This window comes from Peromyscus californicus, unplaced genomic scaffold, assembly GCF_007827085.1.
Source record: "Peromyscus californicus insignis strain IS unplaced genomic scaffold, ASM782708v3 Scaffold_12__1_contigs__length_115047231, whole genome shotgun sequence".
NCBI classification, from domain to species: Eukaryota; Metazoa; Chordata; class Mammalia; order Rodentia; family Cricetidae; genus Peromyscus; species Peromyscus californicus.
The window spans coordinates 106,300,697-106,321,703 of record NW_026294413.1 but is presented as its reverse complement, the minus strand read 5'-3'; the positions used below and the strand labels follow the sequence as shown (position 1 = coordinate 106,321,703).

The 21,007-nt window shown below is 45.4% G+C and overlaps 1 protein-coding gene across 3 annotated transcripts in view; it reads right to left on the bottom strand.

Moving 5' to 3' along the window:
- The window catches only part of Rarb (retinoic acid receptor beta), a 655,545-nt gene that overhangs the window by 102,139 nt on the left and 532,399 nt on the right, over positions 1-21,007 (bottom strand). For all 3 annotated transcript variants that reach the window (XM_052734053.1, XM_052734054.1, XM_052734055.1), the window contains one exon: positions 12,038-12,186. In XM_052734053.1, the coding sequence (XP_052590013.1) occupies positions 12,038-12,186 (149 nt within the window). The remainder of the gene's footprint in view (positions 1-12,037; positions 12,187-21,007) is intronic.

Here is a 21,007-nt window from a genome sequence, read left to right as displayed (position 1 = left end):
CCTATTTTTTCTTTTTTATTGAAAGCTTTTTATATGTCCTTAGTAGAAGTTCAGCTTTATTATTCAGTAAGTTACCAAAATGTCAAATAACACCAGGGTACTTAAGCATAATTGATTCCCAGCGGTTTTCATGGTTGGTTATTTATCTGACATGTACTTAGCAGAGCATCGGCTCTTTGGAGGTCTCTAACATTGCCCCCACACTCAGTCTCCTCTTTCCAATACACTAAGTAGTGGAGAATCAGGAGGCTCTCTCTGTGGCTCGGGGTCACAACAGATAAGACAGAGGGAAGGAAGAACTCCCTAGATACACTAAAAAGGGTTCTCATGGTTCTTAAATCACCAAATTCCTGGTTATCCATTCTGAGGACTCTCCAATAGCAAACATCTTGTGTGTGGCTATAAGGAAAGAAATTGGTTTATATTTTAAGCCAATTATATTCTGTGATGAAAGAGAGACTTGCACTGGCTGTCTTACATCATTGATTATTCTTGTGCAGATTCTGTGTGGCCCAATAAACCGGCTAACAGAGTTGGGACCAGTTGAGGGAGCATCTCAGTGTCAGGACATGCCTGTGGAATGTGTAAATGTCAAAGACGAGGACTCTCCTCCAAATGCTGCTATACTGAAACTAGCTCTTTGTGTTTCTGAGACATTGCAGAGGTCTGAGCAATAGCTTTCAAAGCACTTCTTGGCATGAAATGCACCCATAGTCCCAAGGTCCCCAGACATGGATCACCTATGACCCCGGTAGACATGAGCAGAGATCCAACATGCCGCTCTCACTTCCCTGAGGACAGCAAAGGAGCCTACCAGCTTTGGGCAACAGTGGCGGTTTCCATGATCTGGGGGACTTTCCAGGCTCGTGTGAACTGGGCAGCTGTGTTGTGACTTAGAACACTCTGAATACACGGAGAAAAATCAACACCATCTGGCCGTTGTTCCTCCATGAAAATCCCGTCTAGATCCCAAGTCTTCTCCCATTGCTGACCTCCAGCAGGGCTCTCCAGTATGCATGACTCTGAGAAGTGCATTTCACACACTCCAGTCTACTTTTCTCCAATAGAACATTATTTTTCTTTTAAGTAGAGTAAGAAACAGCTTTCACAGAAGCCAAGCTGAGAGGGTGACTGAAGATTTTGTTTCTCTTTTTTCAACACTCTTTGAACCCCTGATTGGTGTCTCAAGCACTTTCCTAAGCCTGGGTAGTCAGGGGGCTGCTGTGGGAGCCTTAGGAAACAACTGGGGAAGTAGACTTGGCCATTTGCTTTCTTGCATTTTGACAACAGTTACAGGCAGCAGACTCCCTGGAAGATGGCCACCTTGTCTCTGTTGACAGGGGTGATGACAAGCTTCACACAAACACCTTTACCTTGTACACTGATGCAGCCTGCTTTAGAAATAAAACAAAACCGATCCAAACAAAAATGCCCCAGGCGGCAGTGCTGGCCACAGAACTGGTGCCAGAAGCCTGGGCAGGATGCTGCTAGCAGAGTGATGGAATCTTTTCAATGTGAATAAGGCTCTAGTAGGGGCAGGCCTGCCAGACCCCAGCGTTCCTCTTTGCCTTAGACAATGCTTGCATTGTGCTTACAGGAGGGGCACACATCATTAAGCCCTTCTCTAGGCCTGATCCAAGGGCCAGTTCTAGAGCCCACGGAACAAACGCTTCCCCATTCCAGAGTTGCTAATCCACACAGCACGTCCAGTCTTCTTTCTGGGGCGGAAAAATACGGAACAAAAGCCACAGCAGCCAAATGACACAGCTCACAAGAAGCACAGGACATACTTCAGCCCCAAAGTAATGCTTTTGACAGTAATGCTCAACGACAGAAAGACCTCTAAAAGGTGTATGATTTCCATTATGTGATCATTATGCTGGCCTAGCAGGGCTCTTATCGTTAATCGAGGACATAGGCTTTTGCCATAATATGAAAACAAAAAGCAACCGTGTCAACTGGTGCCCTGCTACGAACACTGGAGGAAACCTTGGCTTCTGTGTCCTAATGAGAGCCATCTGAAAAATCTCCAGTTTGTTCTGAGGGTTCTGGAGTCATGCTGTCTAGGTGTGAGTTTCACCTCCTAGGCTGAGATTAGAATCTAACTCCTCATAAAGGTTCAACTCCACTGAGTAAGGTTTTTCCCTGCCTGTCAGAATGGCAAAGCATTACATTAGGCATATGGGGCTGTTTGGGGTTGCCAGCGTTTGAGAACATAGTTTAATAAGTTTCAGGGAAAAGGTTAAGGGCAGAAATCTGTCCAAGTAGGTTTCCACAGAACACATTTCAGAAGAGCTCCAGATGAGTCAAGGTCACACATGGCAGAACATGGTTTAATCAGCTTACTTTCCTCATCTATAACTTAGAGGAGGAAAACCCTCATTTTGCTTACTTCTTCAATATTATAAAAAATGAGCAAATCAAAACAAAAGACCCAGGCTGGAAACCATTAGCTCCTGGGACGGCCATTCATTCTTTTCCATAGTAAGAAGTCTGGACCTGCATATGTGAGTAAACTACTCCTCTTATCCTCTTTTGTAGTTCCATTGGTCATGTGACCAGTTCTAGCCAAAGATGTGTGCTATTTCTAGTCCAGTGGTTAAGAAGAAATTTCCTGATTTGGCTCTCTCCAACATCCCGGTGGTTGGAAATCCTATGATACTGATGGACCAGCTCAGGTCAAGTTCGACACTGAACCTGAATTTCTAGTCAGTGTATGAAAGAGAGTTTTCCAACCAGGGACACATACATACTTCAGACTGTCATGGGGCATAGGGAAATTTTTCCGAGGACATTTCTTTTTTGTCAGCTAAACCAAGTGAATTTCATTCTACTTAGGAGTTTGCAGAACACAGAAGCTATGAAACTATAAGGCCGGCCTATTGTTTCTGTGTGTAGAGTGGAACAGGAGCAACCCTGAACAGGAAGTCTCAGCCCTGCCCCAAGATGGGGGGTGGGGAACACCTGTAGAAATAGGAAGACCTCCCCGAGGCTGAGCCTCTTTTACTCATCCATATCAGTCCTTGAGGGATGAGGAAAGAGAATGGACAGGGGTCAGTAAAACAGCCAGAGTGAAAAGGACCAGGAGACTCAGCTTCTAAAAGTGTCCAGAGCACCAGCTACAAGGCTAAGTACCTTTCTTACCCAGAAAATACTATCTTGACTTACCACTCTTTGAAGGAAAGCTCAAAAGTATATTGTCATTCCTAGGAAAAACAACATTCTTAAAAAGATTTTATTTTTATTTATGTGTAGGTGTGTATGTGTGTCCAAAGAGACTAGAAGAAGGTGTCAGATCCAGCTCCCCAATGCAATTTCTTGAGTAGTTCATTTGATCTACCTGAAACACAGAGCCACGGCACCTTCTACACAATATTCTGTAGGAATTCCTAGAAAGCAGCTGATTTTATTGACAGCCAACTCTGATTTAAATCAGAAAATCAAGTATTGAGTTTTGATAATTAAAAAAAAAATGGATCCAGGTCTTCCTGCACCAGGTTTTGAAGACATCACTGGGAGGTTCAGAGCGACAGGATAAGTGCACACACTGGGGACTCTTCCTCTACTGGGTGACAAGGCAGGCCTTTTTCCCAGTCATCAAAGATCTATCTTTAGTTTGTTTACCATAACAACAGCAATGTCAGTGACCTGACTATTTTCAAATTACAAGTAAACATTTAAAGCACTGGTCTCAAACTTTAAACCATTCAAAAACTGTAACCCCCTTTAAGACCACCGAAACAAGCTATTTTCAGGAACGAGGGAGGGAAATGCAGAGTTGCAGCTTAACTTAGAACTTAGCCTCTAGTTCCTGTTTATTCATATGTCAGAAAGGGGAGAGGGTGAAGAAAAGACAGAATATTCTGCCTTTAAAACCCAAGAGCGCTTCTCAGATTAGGAAGGCATTTGAGCGGCCACAGACCGGAGGAGCTGTCCATTTGCTGTCACCACTGCGGGAGAATGGAGGCTGTCCCTCCCAGTGTCCAACGTCCCTGGATTTGGAGGTAGAGCCCCTGTGCTAAGATTTCTCTTTCCACACCGAGAGCCCAGAGTGCTTGTAAGTACACCCTTCCAGTTTCCAGTTCTTAAGGGTTTGTTTTTAAAGACAATGTCAGAGAATATATCTCTTGTGGTTTTGGCTTAGGTCTCTGAAATGGAAGGAAGAACTTCCTAAGAAAATTAGCTGGACTTTGGTCTCTAAAGTCTCTCAGGATGTTTATAAAATTTTATAAAAGTTTGCCTGAATGTATCAAGCCCCCTCTATAATTAGGTTCAATTTGTCATCTAATTAGATAAACTTATAAAGGCAGGCTTCCTGACCTAGCATAGCACACAGACTCAGCCCTGTGTATGCAAGCACCTTTGGTAAAGTTCTCTGATTCTTGGGTATCCATACTGAAGCAAACCTGCACACAGAAGTAACTGTCAGTGTGATGAACTCTAAAAATATCCTCCAAGCAGAATTCAGTGTTTATCAGTGCCAGTCAAGAACACAGTTCTAAAAGACCATGTCTGTACAATACCACAAAGCACACTTAAGTACTTAACCCAAGCTCCCAGTGATGAGCACATATCCATCTCCTGAGTGCAAACTCCTTGTGACTGAGTCTTCTGCCAGGAACACCCAGGCTCCTCTCTGATGAGGCAATATAGATGAGAGATGCAATAAAGGAAATCAAATAAATAAATAAATAAATAAATAAATAAATAAATAAATAAATAAATAAATAAATACAGATGAGAAAAAGGACAGAATCAGCTTGGAGGGGTTTGGGTGTGTGGCTGAGGTCTAAAGGCTTACAGTCTGCCTTAAACAGAGGGTCACCAGTATGACTTCAGGGCTCTTGGTGGAAAAGATTCCACTGAGGCTTCTGGGGCCTTGTCCAGGGTTTCTGTGCTATGGGCTACTGGTGGCCTAGAAACTGACTTATGTGTGGAAAGCCGTTAGGTAGACCCAAGCAGGACAAAACGGGGGAGAGCACAGGACAGAACAGCCCTGGGTGCCAAGCCTACATGGGTCTGTCTGCAGGTGTCATTTCTAGGGGAATGCTCCTCCCTGGAACTACTTCTTTTTCTCCTCCTCCTCCTCTTCCTCCTCTTCCTCCTCCTCCTTTTCCTCCTCCTCCTCTTCCTCCTCCTCCTTTTCTTCTTCCTACTCCTTATTTTTCTTCTTTTAGTTTATTTTTTTTTTTTTTTTGAGACAGGGTCTTACCCTGTATCCCGAGCTGGCCTGGGATTCATGGTGATCCTCCTTCCTTCCTTTCTGACTACTAAGATTCTAGGTGTGCCACTATGCCTGGGTATTTTTTTTTTTTCTAAAAATTGTCACCATGTTAAGAAATGTTTGTTTTTCACGTAGTTGCCCGGGGAGTGGGGATTTTGAACATGATACACTTCTGCTACCTCCCTTCTTGTGTGTGGTGCAGCTAAGGCAGTGGTGGGTGTGACAACAGAGACAAGATTTCCTTCCCAGCTCTGACAAAGAGCAGCTATGTGCTCTTGACCAAGATCCTTAACCTCTCAGCTCCCTCATCTGTGAAGTCTGCAGAACTGCTGTGGGGCTCAGTGGCTTACTGGAACAGAGGCCCAGACAGTGACCAGTTTTCTACTCCCTGCACAACTGTATCCTTGGGCACACAGGACTGGTCACTGTGTGCCACCCCTACCTGCTATCTCTCAGCCCTGAAATGGGTTGGAAAAGTGTGGTTAAGCATGAGTGGTGAGTTCCATCATTGGGAGAGACATGCCCAGGAAGCTAGAGAAGACAGGATGCAGAATGGAGGTACATGCCAGCATAATTGTTTTTCCTTTGTGCAAGGTGGCCCTGCCAGCTCTTCAGCCACTAGATTTAGGCTTAGTTAAGTGATTGGTTAGTTTAAAAGCACACTGGTAACCAGTCTCATGATAAGTTAAAAAGCCAGGGAAGCAGTTCAGCAGTAGAGCACTTGCCTAGTATTGCAAAAGTAAAATGTGGAATATCCCTTTACACTGTGTGAGTATATGTCACTGTGATTGGTTTAATAAAGAAACTGACTGGCCTATAGGCCAGGCAGGATAAGGTTAGGCTGGAGAACCAGACTAAGAAGACACTGGGAAGAAGAAGGGCAGAGTCATGGGAGACACCAGGAGACACAGAGTGAGCAGGATGGGAAAAGTACATACATGAGGTAAATGAGCCTCAAGGCAGCACGTAGATTAATAGAAATGGGTCAATTTAAGTTGTAAGAGCTAGCTAAAAACAAGCCTAAGCTATTGGTCAAGCATTTATAATTAATATTAAGTCTCTGTGTGGTTATTTGGGGATCAGCGGGCAGGACAGCGTTGATCGGTGGTCTAGATCGAAAACTATCTAAGATAGAATAAATTAAGAAAAGCATTTGTCTCTCTGTGGTTGCCTTATCTCTATTTAGAAATCACCCACCACTGTGAGCAACACAGATGAACCTAATGGGCAGTGCAAGACGGTAACAGAAAAAGGACATGAATCCCAGCAGGATCTGGGTCATAGTCCACCACAGAACAGCTGATCTTCACCTGGTCATCAGATTAAGACCCTCCCAGAACTGCACCAGTAATAACTGTCCAGTAAGGCACAAAGCATTGGGCTGTGCAGTGGGAAATATGGATATGGCAGTGTATGGTGTGTGATCTCATGACCTTTCCAACACGATTGATAGGTGATGTTGGAAGAGAAGCAAACCACAGGTTTCTCTGGCTATGATGACTAGAATGTAGGCACTGTGAGGTGAGTCGCTAGAGCTCTACACAGGCAGACATCAGCCCTTCATGCAGCAGGGACAGTTTGGCCTGCTCTCTCCAGAACAAGCACATGGAGCCACCAGCTTCTGAGTTCTAGGCTGTAAGAAGGGACATGTCACCATGTGCTGTGTCAGGCGTCAGGGAACTATAGCTCAGTACGCCTGGGCCATTGGTTGTTTTTTATAAGTAAAGTAGTTGGTGCAGCGCCATCCGCATCCTATGGCACATCTTACTATGGCTGGCTGGAGGAGCAGGATTGAGTCATTCTGACAGAGGGCTTACCTCTTCAAAGCCTAAAATACTTACCATATGGCTCTCCACTGGAACAATTTACCACCCCTGGTCTACAGCGACCCAGGTGGGCTTGGATTGGGTCTTTGCCTGGGTCTTGAAGGAAATAAGCTGTGCTTATTTTTGTCAAGAGGAACGAGGAAATGCTGAACGAGCATTATCAGTGGAGTGCTAACACTGGAATTGAAGTCATCTCACCATGTGTAGTAGCTCTGTCCAAGCTAATGAGAAGATGAGCAGGAACTAAACATGTCTGGGGCTTTGTAGGAGCCAGGTATTATACAATATGCTGAGGACACTTAAAGTATGTATGATGATGCTTCATCGGTGCCAGGCTATATATTCTATTTTCTATAATAAGTGTGCAATGATGTTGATACCAGGTATTATTCAATATGCCATCTACATGGGAATTAAGTGTGTACAGTGCTTAGAAGGTGTCAGGTACTGTTCCACATGCTGAGTACACAGGAATTAAGCATGTATAGTGCTTACAAGGTTATAGGTGCTACTCCACATGCTGTGTACATGGAAACTGATTTCACGTTCCCAGTAATACTGTGATAAAGATTACATGTCTCTATATGATGGAAAAATTTTGATTGTTAGTTGTGATTAGATTAAGAAACACCTAGGGCATTGACGACGCATGTCTTTGGGTATGTTCGTTCTTGATAGTGATTCCAGAGAGGGTTAGCCAAGGGGGAAGCCCTGCCTGTAAAGTGTAGCTCCATGTGTTGGGGATCCAGACTCAGTCATAAGGAGAACGGAAGAAGCCAGCTGAGAGCCAGCATGCCCCTTTCTCTGCTTCCTGACCTACTGAGATGTGAGCAAACAGCCTCTTACCACCACATAAAGATGTATCGTGCCCTCAAATGGTAAGCAGAGAAACCTCTCTGCCTTTAAAGTCTGACTTGGTCAGGTTTTCAATCAGTGCCTAGAAAAATAATTCATCCATTCCATTTGTCCAGGTGTGAAAACAGCAGGAAATGTAAGCACATGTTTGTCCATGGTCATCAAGCTGCAAGTAGCCTAGCTGGGATGTGATTCCTGAAATTCACGCTGGAGACTATACACAGAAAGCTAGTAATGGAAGTATAATACATGACTCAGGCCAAAATTGTGCATAAATCGTATATATGTTAGATATGACACAGGGCATCACTAGGCACGCATGGCTGGCCTCAAACTCATGATCCTCCTGCTCCAGCTTCCCACCTGCTGAGTCTAGGAAGTCTTCAGTACCTCTGGATAATCATTTTGTTTATAGTATTCTTTTATAATTTTATATTGCTAAACCTTTGACTAACTACACTTTCACATTTTGTTCTCTTTGTGCCCTGGAAAACAAGTCACTCAACTGGAAGTCCCCTAAAGGGGACCATCCCAAGGGTGTGTCTAGTGCCTTTGTTGCCATGGTGATGTTGTGTCAACATAGCAGCCGCTGACTGTCCCCAGAGGTGAACCACACCCATTCATTAAGTTCTGACCATCATCATATGTCACTGCCACCTGGTCCCTTGGAAGATGGAGGGTTTTTTCCCAATAATGGTAAGGTCATCATGGTCATGACAGGAAGAAGCCGCTACCGGCACTACTTTTATCTATTTATTTTGAAGAGGGTCTCAAGTTCAATCTGAACTTGAACTTTCTATGTAGCCAAGGGGGACTTTGACTTTGAGCCTCCTGCCTCTACCTCCTGAGTCAACAGGAGGTTCCACAACGCCAAGTTTAAACAGTGCTAGAGATGAAATCCAGAATTGCACTCGACTGGCTGAGCCACATCCCCATCCTCTGTTACTTCTTGAGAAGATGTTCTGGATTCTATTTGGGAATCCTACTTCAGAGCAGAGGCTCCCCACTTAGAATAGTGAGTGACCCTTCTTCTTCGGAGAAGAGTGAGATCAACCAGGGGCCAATAGTACCTTTGCTGGTAGTCAAAGTGGTACCTGCACATGACTTCCTGTAACCCTCTAATTAAACAGAGGCACTCCAAAGGAGAAGTTGTGAGGAGTCCATCACCTCGCTGTCAGTAGGGGGAGTCTGCCATGACCGACGTCATACAGACTTAACAGCATAAGAGTATTGCCTGTCTGTATCAAAAGCCTCGGAAGCGACAGCAAGGAGGAGCGGAATTTGTCAGTTGGTAGAGTGCTTGACCAGTGTGCACAAGGCCCTGGGTTCGATCCCTAGTAACCCCCCTCCCGCCCACACCCACACTTACACACCCTTCCGAGTATATAAGCCACTGACTTACCATCTGTTGTTACTAATTTATCCACAAGTATACCAAAGACTATGAAGTACTATTTATAAAGAGAAACCCTGCCTCGAAAAACCAAAAAAAAAAGATAAAAATCAGAAATACCTTATTATATAATAGGAGTTAATTAGATAATTTATAATATAACCATCAGCAATTATGTTAGTTGTATCACCACAGAAACTATGTAGTTGTATAAATTTTTACCATAAAATATAATTAAATATAAAAAGCCATTTAAAATTGGCTATACATTATAACATTATATAGTTATTTTTGTATAAAAATAAAATTTATTTTTGTAAAATCAAAATCTATAAATGCATATAAACACTGAATTTTAACAAATTTTTCTCTGGGGAAGAACCATGGTATTTTCTATTTTTCAGACACTGATTATATTGGTGTTTTAAATAACCAATAAGAGTGTGTTTTGTACTTAAACATTTATTTCTTTTTTCTGAGTACATTACGGCTTTACTTTCGTATTGTTTTCACTTCTCTTGATTGCTACACTATTTTCTCAGCCAGCTCAAATGCAAAGTAAGTTTTCCCTTACCACCAGGGGAAAGGCAGCCAGTGCCCAGCCACCCCAGCATCCAGTATTCAAGGTCCATACATGCCGGGAACTCCATGGCCTGGTCTAGTTCATGGTTCTGATGAAAGGATTTCCCATCCTGAGACTTGGGTCCACTTAACTGAGTTTATTGGTTGTTTGTGCTGGAGTGAGTTTATTTTTGTTGGGGTTTTTCCTAAAGAGTGTCAGAATCCCACAGTAAAACAGGAGGTCAGAGGATTAGCTGAGCAGTAGTTGATGAGAACAGTTTGTGCTGCGGGTCGGGAAACTGCTTACTCTGCAGGTCAGCATCTGCCTGAGGGAGGACAAACCTGATGCTGTCCTTCCGGGCCATCATGCAAGCAAGAAGCTGCCACACCTTCTTCAGATTTATGTGCTTGAGATAATGAAAATTGTTTGGAAACCAAGAAGCATGCTTTTGATGATGGGGTAGCTAATATCTGTAATCCCGGCACTCAGGAGACTGAGGTAGCTGGATTGCTATGAGTTCCAGGCTATCCTGGGCTACACGTGAGACCCTGTCTCAATAAGTACATAAGTAAGTAAATTAAAAGTTTCTTTTCATTTACCTTCCAAATGAACATTAGAAACTAATTTGTTTTCATATTATGCATCAAGTGGACAAAATGCACTAGCATTCCACTGAAGTCCTCTGAAATGTTAGGGTCTGTTTAAGTGTATCCAGCTAAGGGTGAGCACTAGCAATCAGATGCATGAATATAAGATTTTTTAGCCAGTGCTGGCTGCCACCTTGGCAGGGACAGAAGGGAAGAGAGTTCTTTGAAAGCAACTCTCACATTCCCAGGGAGATCAGGACTCTTAAGTGAATTTCTCCAAACTGGTATTACACTGTAAAATATATCATGTTTCTTAAAAAGATTGATAAACAGCGGAAACTCTTGTCATTGCTTTGTGGGACTGAGTGACATTTACACATTTGTTCATTCTGTGTCATTAAGCACCCACCCTCAGAGGACTGAGGAGGAGAGTAGGGCCTGTACCACTTATACTCAAAGGAAATAGACTACAAGGCAATGGCCCCCAGCCCCATAGCCACTTCTTGAGACAGCTACTTGGAGCTGCTCCCATCAAGGATGGTCTGACCTGTTGATGCTAGGCTGACCCCTGACTGGTTTGGCTATCAGCATGCTGCTCTGGATACCTGTGTGCTTCTTTTACAGAACTGTGAGCTAGGGAAAGGTCTGTGGTATGAAGACATCAAGCTGTCACTGACATGCTACACGACAGTGCCTGATCAACACGTACAGAAACCGCTCCTGCTGATAAGCCCAATGCCACAGAGCCTGTAAAGTTATCCTCACACTCTAACCCTCTAGATGAGTCATTCAGTCCAGATATAAAACACCAGACCTGCACAGCCAGATAGAGAGGACTAAACAGCAGCTCTATATCCAGGGAAAAGCTGGCTCGAGACACCAGTTCCTTGGAGACATTTCTGTGTATACATCTCATCTGCCCGTGAGTCACTTTTGGTTTCTTCCTTAAGATCACAAGGCCCTCTTTCACTCAGTAATGCCTCTTGGCCTTGATAATGGTTATCTAACGTGATTCAAAGCAGCCATCTCCTGTCTGACACATGTTCAGCCTCCAGTGTTCTGTGGGCAGAAGCTTTAATCCAACTCTGCTGAATTTACAATGCATCTACAGTAGCAAGTCTGTACAAGCTGAAAATCAAAGTGTAATTCAAAGGCCACAGGGCTGAGGAGGCAGCCAGGAGATAAATCCCAATTTCAATCTCGGCTCGCTGCAAGTTGTTTCAGTGGACTGCCAGTCATATTTAAAAATAAAATAGAACTACAAAGACACCAGATGGCATGTCCCAAGAGAAACAGGGCCATGCTGCTTAGGACTCCTTCAAAATGTTCTTAGTAAGAAAGAACTTGGCGGGGAGGGGGGGGCATTTTAAAGGCCCAGGACTGTTTGACCTCAGTCACTCATTTACAGACATTTCTGAACTTTAAACTAAAGAAATGAAAGCAGATGATAGAAACCATGAGATGCAGCCAAGCTACAGTCCCAGCTGGAGGGGATGCTGCAGGTATCAGTCTAGCTTGCTTCTGGAGTGGGGGAGGTCACATCATGGGAGTTAAGGGAAAATGAGGAGGTGAAGCACTGCCAGTACTCACCTTGCACCCCTCACAGGCACTGACGCCATAGTGGTACCCCGATGACTTGTCCTGGCAGACGAAGCAAGGCTTGTACACCCGAGGAGGAGGAAGTGGAGATGGCGGGCTCGGGACGAGCTCCTCAGAGCTGGTACTCTGTGTCTCAATGGCTAAGGTGGAGAGGAGAGGGAGAGGAAACAAGAGAAGGCACATTTCAGTTCCTTTGGCTTCCCCAGTCAGTTCCAACATCTCTGCTCCAAGCTCACAACCCTAGCAGGATTAAGCCCACAGAAGCAGTTGTCCTCGTTACCACCAGCCAGGAGTGATGCTGAATGACCCCTGCAAGAGCAACCTCACATGTATCTAATTTGAAGTTCACAGGCACCATGAGGGCGATGGATCCCAAGTTACCCGCGAGAAACAGAAATCCAACACAGGGCCCTCAGGCAGAGCCTTGTCCAAGACCAGCAGGGAGAGGGAGGAACCAAAGTCCAAAGTCAGCCCTTTGGACAAGCCCTGGATCTCTCTTCTGTTTCCTCGGGCTTTCTTTTATCTAGTTGTGGATGTATGGTCTGATGCTACTGCTCACTTAACCAAAATTTAGTTATTATTTATTGTGTATTTATGATGACAAAATAAAGAAATGTCCACCGAAGCCCAGTATCGTGGGTGTATGTGGCTGGGCTTTTGCCATGTAGCCATAAGGGATAAAAAGCATGACTTCGGGAAGCCCTGCACTGTGTTGAGCTGGCCCCCGGCCTGCAGCACCAAAACCCTGAGCTTAGAAAGTGCAGCTTCTGGCCTGTACATGCAGAAGGCACACTTAGATACAGCCCCAGGTTGGTGTGCAGTTCATGTTGGAGATGAAGTAGGTTGCACTTAGCTAGCTTCTAAGTCATGTACATCTGTATTATGGACATACATTTATTCATTCGTTTGCTCATTCATTCATTCATTCATTCATTCATTCATTCATTCATTCATTCATTTATTTTAGGAAAGGGAATCACTATTATAGGCCAGACCAGCCTCAAACTCTCAATTCTTCTGCCACTGCTTCCCTGATGCTATGGCATAGACATATGCCACCTTGCCCAGCTTTTTATTCCAGACTATAAACCACATGATCTCTATTTTCATTATCCAACCACTCAAACTCCACTGAGGTGGAAATGTGTAGAGCTTGGACCAGAGTGTTCTCCCACCAAAGTCAGAGCTAGGACTGGCCCTTTGCTTACTGCGGGCAAACAGAGGAAACAATTGAGAGGAGTCAAATGGTGTTCCAGAATCTTCCAATCTCCCACTTACAAGCCCCAGAGTATTTCCACGATGATCAAATTTCTGGTTGTCGCCCTGTTCATAATTGTGCCGGTGAGACGCTTTCCCAGCTCGTTTCTTCTGTAACTGTGCTCACAGCACTCAAGTCCCTCCACTTGCTGAGCCCACTGCTAACCCACACTGTCTCAGTTGTGGGGGGGCTCCCACACTGTGCACCGTGTTCTCAGCTGCAGACACCTCTTCCTCAGCCTCCCTGAGTCTGCACTCTCTACCCGCGCATTGGTGCAAGCAAGATAATTATTCAAAGGTTAAAATTAACCTGTCATCTGCCTACGGGGAGCCTCCACCAGTCACGAATGAGGTCAGAGTCCTCACCATGCTCTAAGGGGTTTCTCATGACATGCCCTCACTGACGTTCATCCTCCACGATTCCCTCATTGGCTGAGTCCTAAATAACTGCTTTCCATTCTTCTTTTGGACAAGACAAGCTCAAATAGCAATATAAGACACCAGCTCTGCCACTGGGCCTGTAGCTCCGGCCATGTAGGGAAGGCAGAGACCTGATCCCAGGAGCTCTAGGCTAGGCTTGGAGCATTGCCAGACCCTGTCCCAGACAGGTGAGCAAATAACCATACCAACCATTTTCTCCACCTACAAGTTCCAAGACCATCAGGTTTGGCTATTATTTTTCTCTTAGATCTCAGAGTAAGTGCCACTCTCTCAGAGATGACTTCTCTAAAGTGCCCTTGCTATGGAAGGGAGTGTTGCTCAGTGGCAGAGCTCGTGCTTAGCATGTGTGACACCATGGGAACAATCCCCATCACAAATCCAAAGGACAGAAGAAAAAACAAAAGGCCCTCCCTATCCCTGGTCATGGTGACACATTACTTCATCTTATTTTCTATAAAGTTTTAACTGTTGTCAAGATTCAGAAAGTTTGTCTGTTTACAACTTTATATTTTACAGTGGTTCCCCCCACCCCACATACAGTCTTTGTGAGGCCAGGAACCCCATCTACTGTGCTCATAGCTGTGTGGCAGGACTAGGGGGCCTTCCTATAGAGCAGATAATCAATAAACACTGGTTGAACTAATTCATGAACTTTTCCCTTCTTTTTCTCTTTTCAAACACTAAGTGCTTTTCTAAGTAGTTAAATGGTAACATCTGAAATCAAAAAGCACTCTTATACTCATTTGCTTCCTTAAAAAACTAATTAGCCCTTTGGAACAGAATCAACTATAATGATAGTATTTTCATAATTCATGAGAATCCTGGAAGGAATTCATTAGGGTAGTATGGGTCCTAGTAGATAAATCCATTACGGTCTTTACAGGTTAGATCTGTGGACAGTAATGAGACATCCGTCTCGAGTGCGGACTTCTCTGGCACACAGAAGCCCTGGCTCAGGAAAAGGTGGTGGTGCAGTGGTGCCAAGTGTCCGGCAGACAGGGAGGGGCTGGCTCGAGAAGTCTCCAAGGCTGGCCACAACCAAGCCCCAATGGGAAAGCACCCTCACACTCCTCAGTGTCCCTCTGAAAGCTGATAAGGAATCGTGGCATCCACAAGAAAACAGTACTTATTGAAACCAATCTCTGTAAAACTGTAAGGAAATTCAGGCATGAGTGCTCGTGAACACGCACACAAATCTCTCATCATTGCTTCACTTTGACATCCCCTTGTGGTTCTGGGGCATCCTTGCCAGACTCCTTTCATGCACTTAAACACCTTTGTTTGCTTACCGAAGTGGAATTATACTGAGTTGGGGCACTGTTTGGTTTATGGTGTCATGACTATAGTTCCTTGTTAGTATTTTTCCTGCAAAACATCTCTCAGGAATGAACATCATCACAGACAATCTCAGTGTATTTCCATCTATTTCTTTGGGATAAAGTCTCAGAATTGTAATTATTAAGTTTAATAAAGATTATATTTCAAAATGATTTTGTTAGTGTTTAATTCATGCTGATAGACTGACTTCTGAAGACTCTCCACATTCATGCCCTTGCTCCCATGCTCATCTTTAGGTTGAGCTGTTGTGTGTGCTTCTGGTTATCCATGGGTATCAGCAGCTCTGCAGAAACATCGCTAGTGCACACTCTGTTCTTCACATGAACGAGGCCACGGAACCATTGCTAATACACTCTGTTCTTCACATGAACGAGGCCGTGGAACCATTGCTAATACACTCTGTTCTTCACATGAATGAGGCTGTAGAAACATCGTTAGTGCACCCTGTTTTTCACATGAATGAGGCATGACCTTCTGTGGAACAGCTGCTCTGGCTTCCCTAGGATTGTAGTAAATAGAGGCCTGTCAGGGCTGGACTCAGCTGTCACAGCCATGTCCTGAATTTCAAAAGTGGGTGGTAATTTCTATAAATATGTCATTTCAAGAACCAGCATCTTATCTTCCCAGTGAGGAAACAGAATGGGGAATCAGCTAATCCCCAGAAGTGTGAGACATAGTAAAGACTAAGGTGAGGTCTGTAGGTGTTCAAAACCCCCAAACATTTTAAAGAGGCTGAGAGTAGCCTTCCTCTGTGGATGAGCATCATTTGTAACATGAATAGGCTTTTCTGAAATGCCTGTGGGACTGAAAATCTCTTCTAAGCAATCAGCAGAGCCCTGGACTCCATATTCTCACCAAGCAGCATGGCCACCCATGGGCCTATTCACCACAACACAGGAGAACTATGCTCTCACCCCGTGTGCCCAGTTGCTTGTAGCCTGAAGGACGGGATCATCCAGGCTGGGTCAGATGCTATGTGGAGCTCAAGATGAGCTGGGCCTGGTGCTGCAGGGCTTTCTGCCCTGCTGCTTGGGAGGCCGGGGCAGGAAGGAAGGTGGCAAGCCGTGGCCTGGACTACAGAATGAGTCAAAGGCCAGCCTAGGCAAGTCAGTCAGATCCTGTCTCAAAATTTAAAAAAAATTCTGGGGGGTGGGTATAATTAAATGGTAGGGTATTTGCCTAGCATACATGGGACCATGGATTGAATCCTCAGTACAAAAACAAACCAAACTAAAAACGACTGTGTATTTATATATGCAGTCTGTGGTCTTATACTTACTTCCTCTACGTGACCTACAGTGCTTAAAGTGACACCAAACCAAAGGGAATGAAATGAAAATTTCAAATTTCAGTAGCAACAGAGTTGGCTGAAGGCAAACATTCCAAGGCATGTTCTAGAATGGAAACCAGGATGTGGCACCAAGATAAAAGACGAGGAGGATTTCAATGGAATCACTTGGTCTTTAGTAATGTAGCATAAACACACTTCGGCTAAGTTTATTGGAGTTCCTCTTCCTGCCTGCCTCCCTCCCTCCCCACAGAGAGCTGGGGATTTGGGGGGAGGGAGCTAGTTCTCCTGCCCCAGGGACAGTTTTGGTATTTAAGGTGGATCCCCTTTCACCGGACACCTTTGGCATTTAAGGTAGATACAGATGGCTTAGCCATTGATCTGCTCACGGTCACCCTGCTTAAATCAATAATCTATTAGTCCCTTTAAATTAGAGTTGGATTCATCAAATGCCCTTGAGAGGCCTCAAACATTTTCTTCCTTATTCCAGGCAAGTACAATCAGTCCACAGAATGATAAAAATTTCGCTGGAAAACTCTGCCGGCTCAGCAGACAATGCGTTCTGTATTAGCTCATTCAGCAATCTCCAACAGGCCAAAAAAGCGGCCTGTAGACATCCCCGGGGGAGAGGGGGGAAGAGGCTCCTGTAGTGTCAATAAAGGAACGGCACTACAGCCACCCGGTGGACTGCAGGCTGGGGAGTCAGTCTTTGAGGAGTAATTCCGATCTGGCGCTGGACCCCGGCTTGTGGCTTGTATCCGTCCTCGCTGACTTGTTTACGTACTGAGGGACTCTGTTCCATTAGGTCACTGCATCCCCACCCACAGTACCATCCAAACTGCAGAGGAGCTGCTGCCTTCTTTGCTAAGGTATGGGCAGAGTTGGGGAGCCTGGCTGTGCAGCCGAGGGATGTCTGGGCCCACAGTCACGTAGGAGAGAGGCTGACAGCCCTGCTTGGGAATAATGTATCTTGGTGACTGGGGCCGTTGAGAACTAAGTTGGAGCCAAACTTTCACTGACAGTCTGTGAAACCTTGTCACTACCATAGCATTCACAGGCTGGTTGGCTTTGCCCTTCTTTCCTTCCTCCTCCCTTTCCTTTCTTCCATCTGGTATGGGTTTGTTGTTGTTTTTATTTTTTGCTTGTTTGTTTGTTTTGAGACAGACTCTGCTATGTAGCTCAGGCTATCCTTAAATTCACTGTTTTGCTAAGGCTGGCTTGGAACTCTTGATCCTGCTGTCTCAGCCTCCTTCTTTCCTATTAATGTTCCTGAAAGCATGGTCCACAGCAATAGCACCTCACAGCTAGGAGAGCTGGCATCGGCCTTCAACTTGTGACTTTTCAGCCGGTCTGTGGTGAAAGGTCACTTCCCAAGCTCACCTTTCATTAACTGATCACACGCAACCAAAACCAAAAGGAATCTCAACACAATAGAGACAGAGGAAAGCAAAGACCGTCCCAAAGCAGCAGCTAGAAGCTAGCTCTAACAGACACAAAATCACACCCTCAAGTTGTTGGAAAAGGTTCAAACCCTGGCTATCAGTTTTTGCCTCTCTCCCACTGGGACTGGCAGCAGGCTACTGAGGTGCAGGGACCAGCACAGGGATCCTGCCTGCACACCTGGGCTGCCCAGGAAAGCCCACACCCATTGGGCCAGCACAAAAACAGGACCAGTACCACCACTGAGGCAGCTTCTTAAACACTGCCGTAGCCCTAGAGGTTGGTTTGGTCTCCAAATAAAGCAAGAAAGAAAAACCTTAAAACAAAACAAAAGAAAAACTCAAACATAGCTGCCTGTTACGTGGGTGTTGCAGTCAATAACTGGACTCACCTGGGAAAACACAGTGTAAGTGTCCTGTTGTCAACAAAGCACCAGAGTGTCCCTTAAACACACAGAATGTCTCCAACAATAGCTGCTTCACAATTCCTTTCGTGCTTGGCATTTTTCTAAAGGTTAGATTAAGGAGCAGATAGTGCATTTAAGAGCTCAGTAGATTCTTTGGCCTTTGTGAGAGCTAATTTACAGCCCACTAGCCCCTGTTGACAGATTACAGGATTCTGTATTCGGCTTGATTAGAGGCAGGCAGGTATCAGGCATCATGAAAGGCCTGCCTCTTTACTAGAACCTTCTGATTGAGACAGTAGTTTAATGCAGCCTCTGGGCAGCTGATACTTGGGTGAAAAAGGGGCTGCAAAGCAAAAGGCATTTCCTGCACAGCCCCTGGAGAGTTTGAAGCCTAGATCTGGGGTCGGCGGGTAGGACTCACTGCAGCTAATTAAGGGCGAATGGCGAAGTTGCATTTGGTCAAAACATCCCGTTAGTTTAGATTTTTGTTGGCACCAGAGAGCCGATCTGAATGAGCTCCCCTTCCCCCGCCCCACTTTCAGAAGATTCTCTGCAGGATCGCAAAGCCCACAGCTCGGCTCACATACATAGGGGAGAAAGTCAAAGGAAACGCCAAAGTTCAACTAAAGTACAAGTAATTAGAACCAGATTGGGCTGTTGCATGCGCGCATGCGCGAGCGAGCTTGCAGAGCCTTTTTATTAACATGTCATTTTCAGGCCTGGGGACGCCCTGGGGGTGGGGGGTGGGGGGTGGGGGAGACTCTACACCAGCCAGGCCTGGGGAAGAGGCTCCCAGGCCTCTCAAAGGGAGGTTTGCAAATGTATGGTTCCCTGGGAGTGCAGGCTACAGTGGTGGAGCCTGAGGATGCTTCCCAGGGCAGGGAGGAGGAGCAGCGAGGGAAACCCCACCCCAGCCTTGGCGTCCTGACTCAGTAACCTGCCAGTGACCCTGGCGCTGTGTGTGCTTGCCCAGATCAGCACTGACCCTAGTGAAGCAGGAGAAGGCATGTGAGACTCTCTCCTACTCTGACCACACATGTAACAGGTGCTGGACACAGACAGGGGTTGAAAGGGCTCCGTGGCGAAGGCTGATTACTGAGTTGCTAAAGAAAGCCTTGCTTTTCAAAGTATAGTCCCTGACCCCCATTCTGGCTAATGTGAGGATACCCCAGGGACTGTGGATCATCTGGGCATCTTACTAAAATAGCCAGATAATTCCTGTGTACATTGCTATTGAGATACTTGAACATGAAAATGTACGTCCACTGTCCTCACCACTTCCTGATTCCATTTTGCTGGGTCTCCTTGGCTGGGAGCTCCACCAGCTTCCCACTGCACCTGGGAGTAAATGTTTCACAAGCTAAGCTCTGTGGAATTAACTTGCCCGAAACCAGAACCCTCTTCTCCCTCACGAATTTGGTTGCGGCTTCCAGCCAGTGCTGGGCTCAGTTACCCGGAAGGAACCTGAAGGAACAGTGTCTATTGTTTACTGAGCACTTACTATGTTCCTGGTCTTGCTAACCCATCACTCCTCCCCAAAACCACAGGGAGGGGCGGGGCGGGGCTCTCCCCTCTGACAACACAGAATCACTGTCCTGAAAACTCACTTTCCGTGTCTTCATTTTCCACGTGTCTAGCTTAGTTTTAGGCCAGGGAAGAGTCACTAAAGTCAGGACTGTGGAGCTGGGTAGCCCTCTCTCTTTAATCCACAGGCCTGATTTCCCAACACTGACATGATTCAAGCTCTGAACCTCAAAGAGAGAGGGAAACTGGGCGTCATTCAGCCCACACTCCACCTGTCTGAGCTCACCACCAGCAGGAGACAGCACTCCTGGGAATGAGTTTTACCATAGTTACTGATGTCATATTTTCACAAGGGACCACAACATGCCCGACACCTACATTTCAACTTCACACCCATCCCACTTCAAGGAATGTATGTGGAATTTACCTCCTAAGGTGTTCTGTGTGATACTGTTTCCTGGGACAGACGAAGTCAGCTCAGGCCAGGGTTCAGATAGACTTTCCCCGAAAGCACGGCAGGACGACACTGCGAACTGTGAATTAATGATCTGGCCCGAGGCACCGGAGTCCGAGCTGCCTCGGGAGTCAGGTCAGCATGGAACTGGGTGTGCCACAATGTTAAGGTCCCCTCGAGAGTTTATCCCAGTGCCACAAGAGTTCAGCTCCACATCCTCATTCTAAATCAGGAGTCTCATAACTTTTAAGGTGGCTATTGTACTAACATCGTTTTCATGTGCTCGGATTTCCCAGATTGAAAGCAGACTAAAACAGGAGTATTAAAGCGTCCCTCATGCAGACACACCTTCTTTCTTTGTGCACAATAAATGTGTGTGAAAGCCAGGTTGGCATCAGCCTTACAAAAATAACAAGAAAGCGGGGTGTGGTGGTGGTTACATCTATAATTGTAGCACTTAGGAGGCTAAGGCCAGAACACTGCAGATTTGAGGCCAGTCTGTGAGTCCAGGCTAGCTCTTGTCTCAAAACATAAAATAAAAGTTAAAAGGAGAAAAATGAAAGCAATGGAAAGATGATTTTCAGGAGGCAACATTGAAATCCTTCGCCCATTGCTATGTTCTGAGGAGGCTCCAACATGAATGATTGATACAAGAACTTTTAAACAAACGTTTCTTCACAGAAACAAGGCTCTGTTTGGTTGCGTATACATTCCCTTGAGTTTTTCTGTGTCATTTCTTACAGGTGGAGGTCATATTCACAGCCTAAAATAACTGTGAAGCTAATTTATTTCTCACAGTGCGGTTCTCTTGAT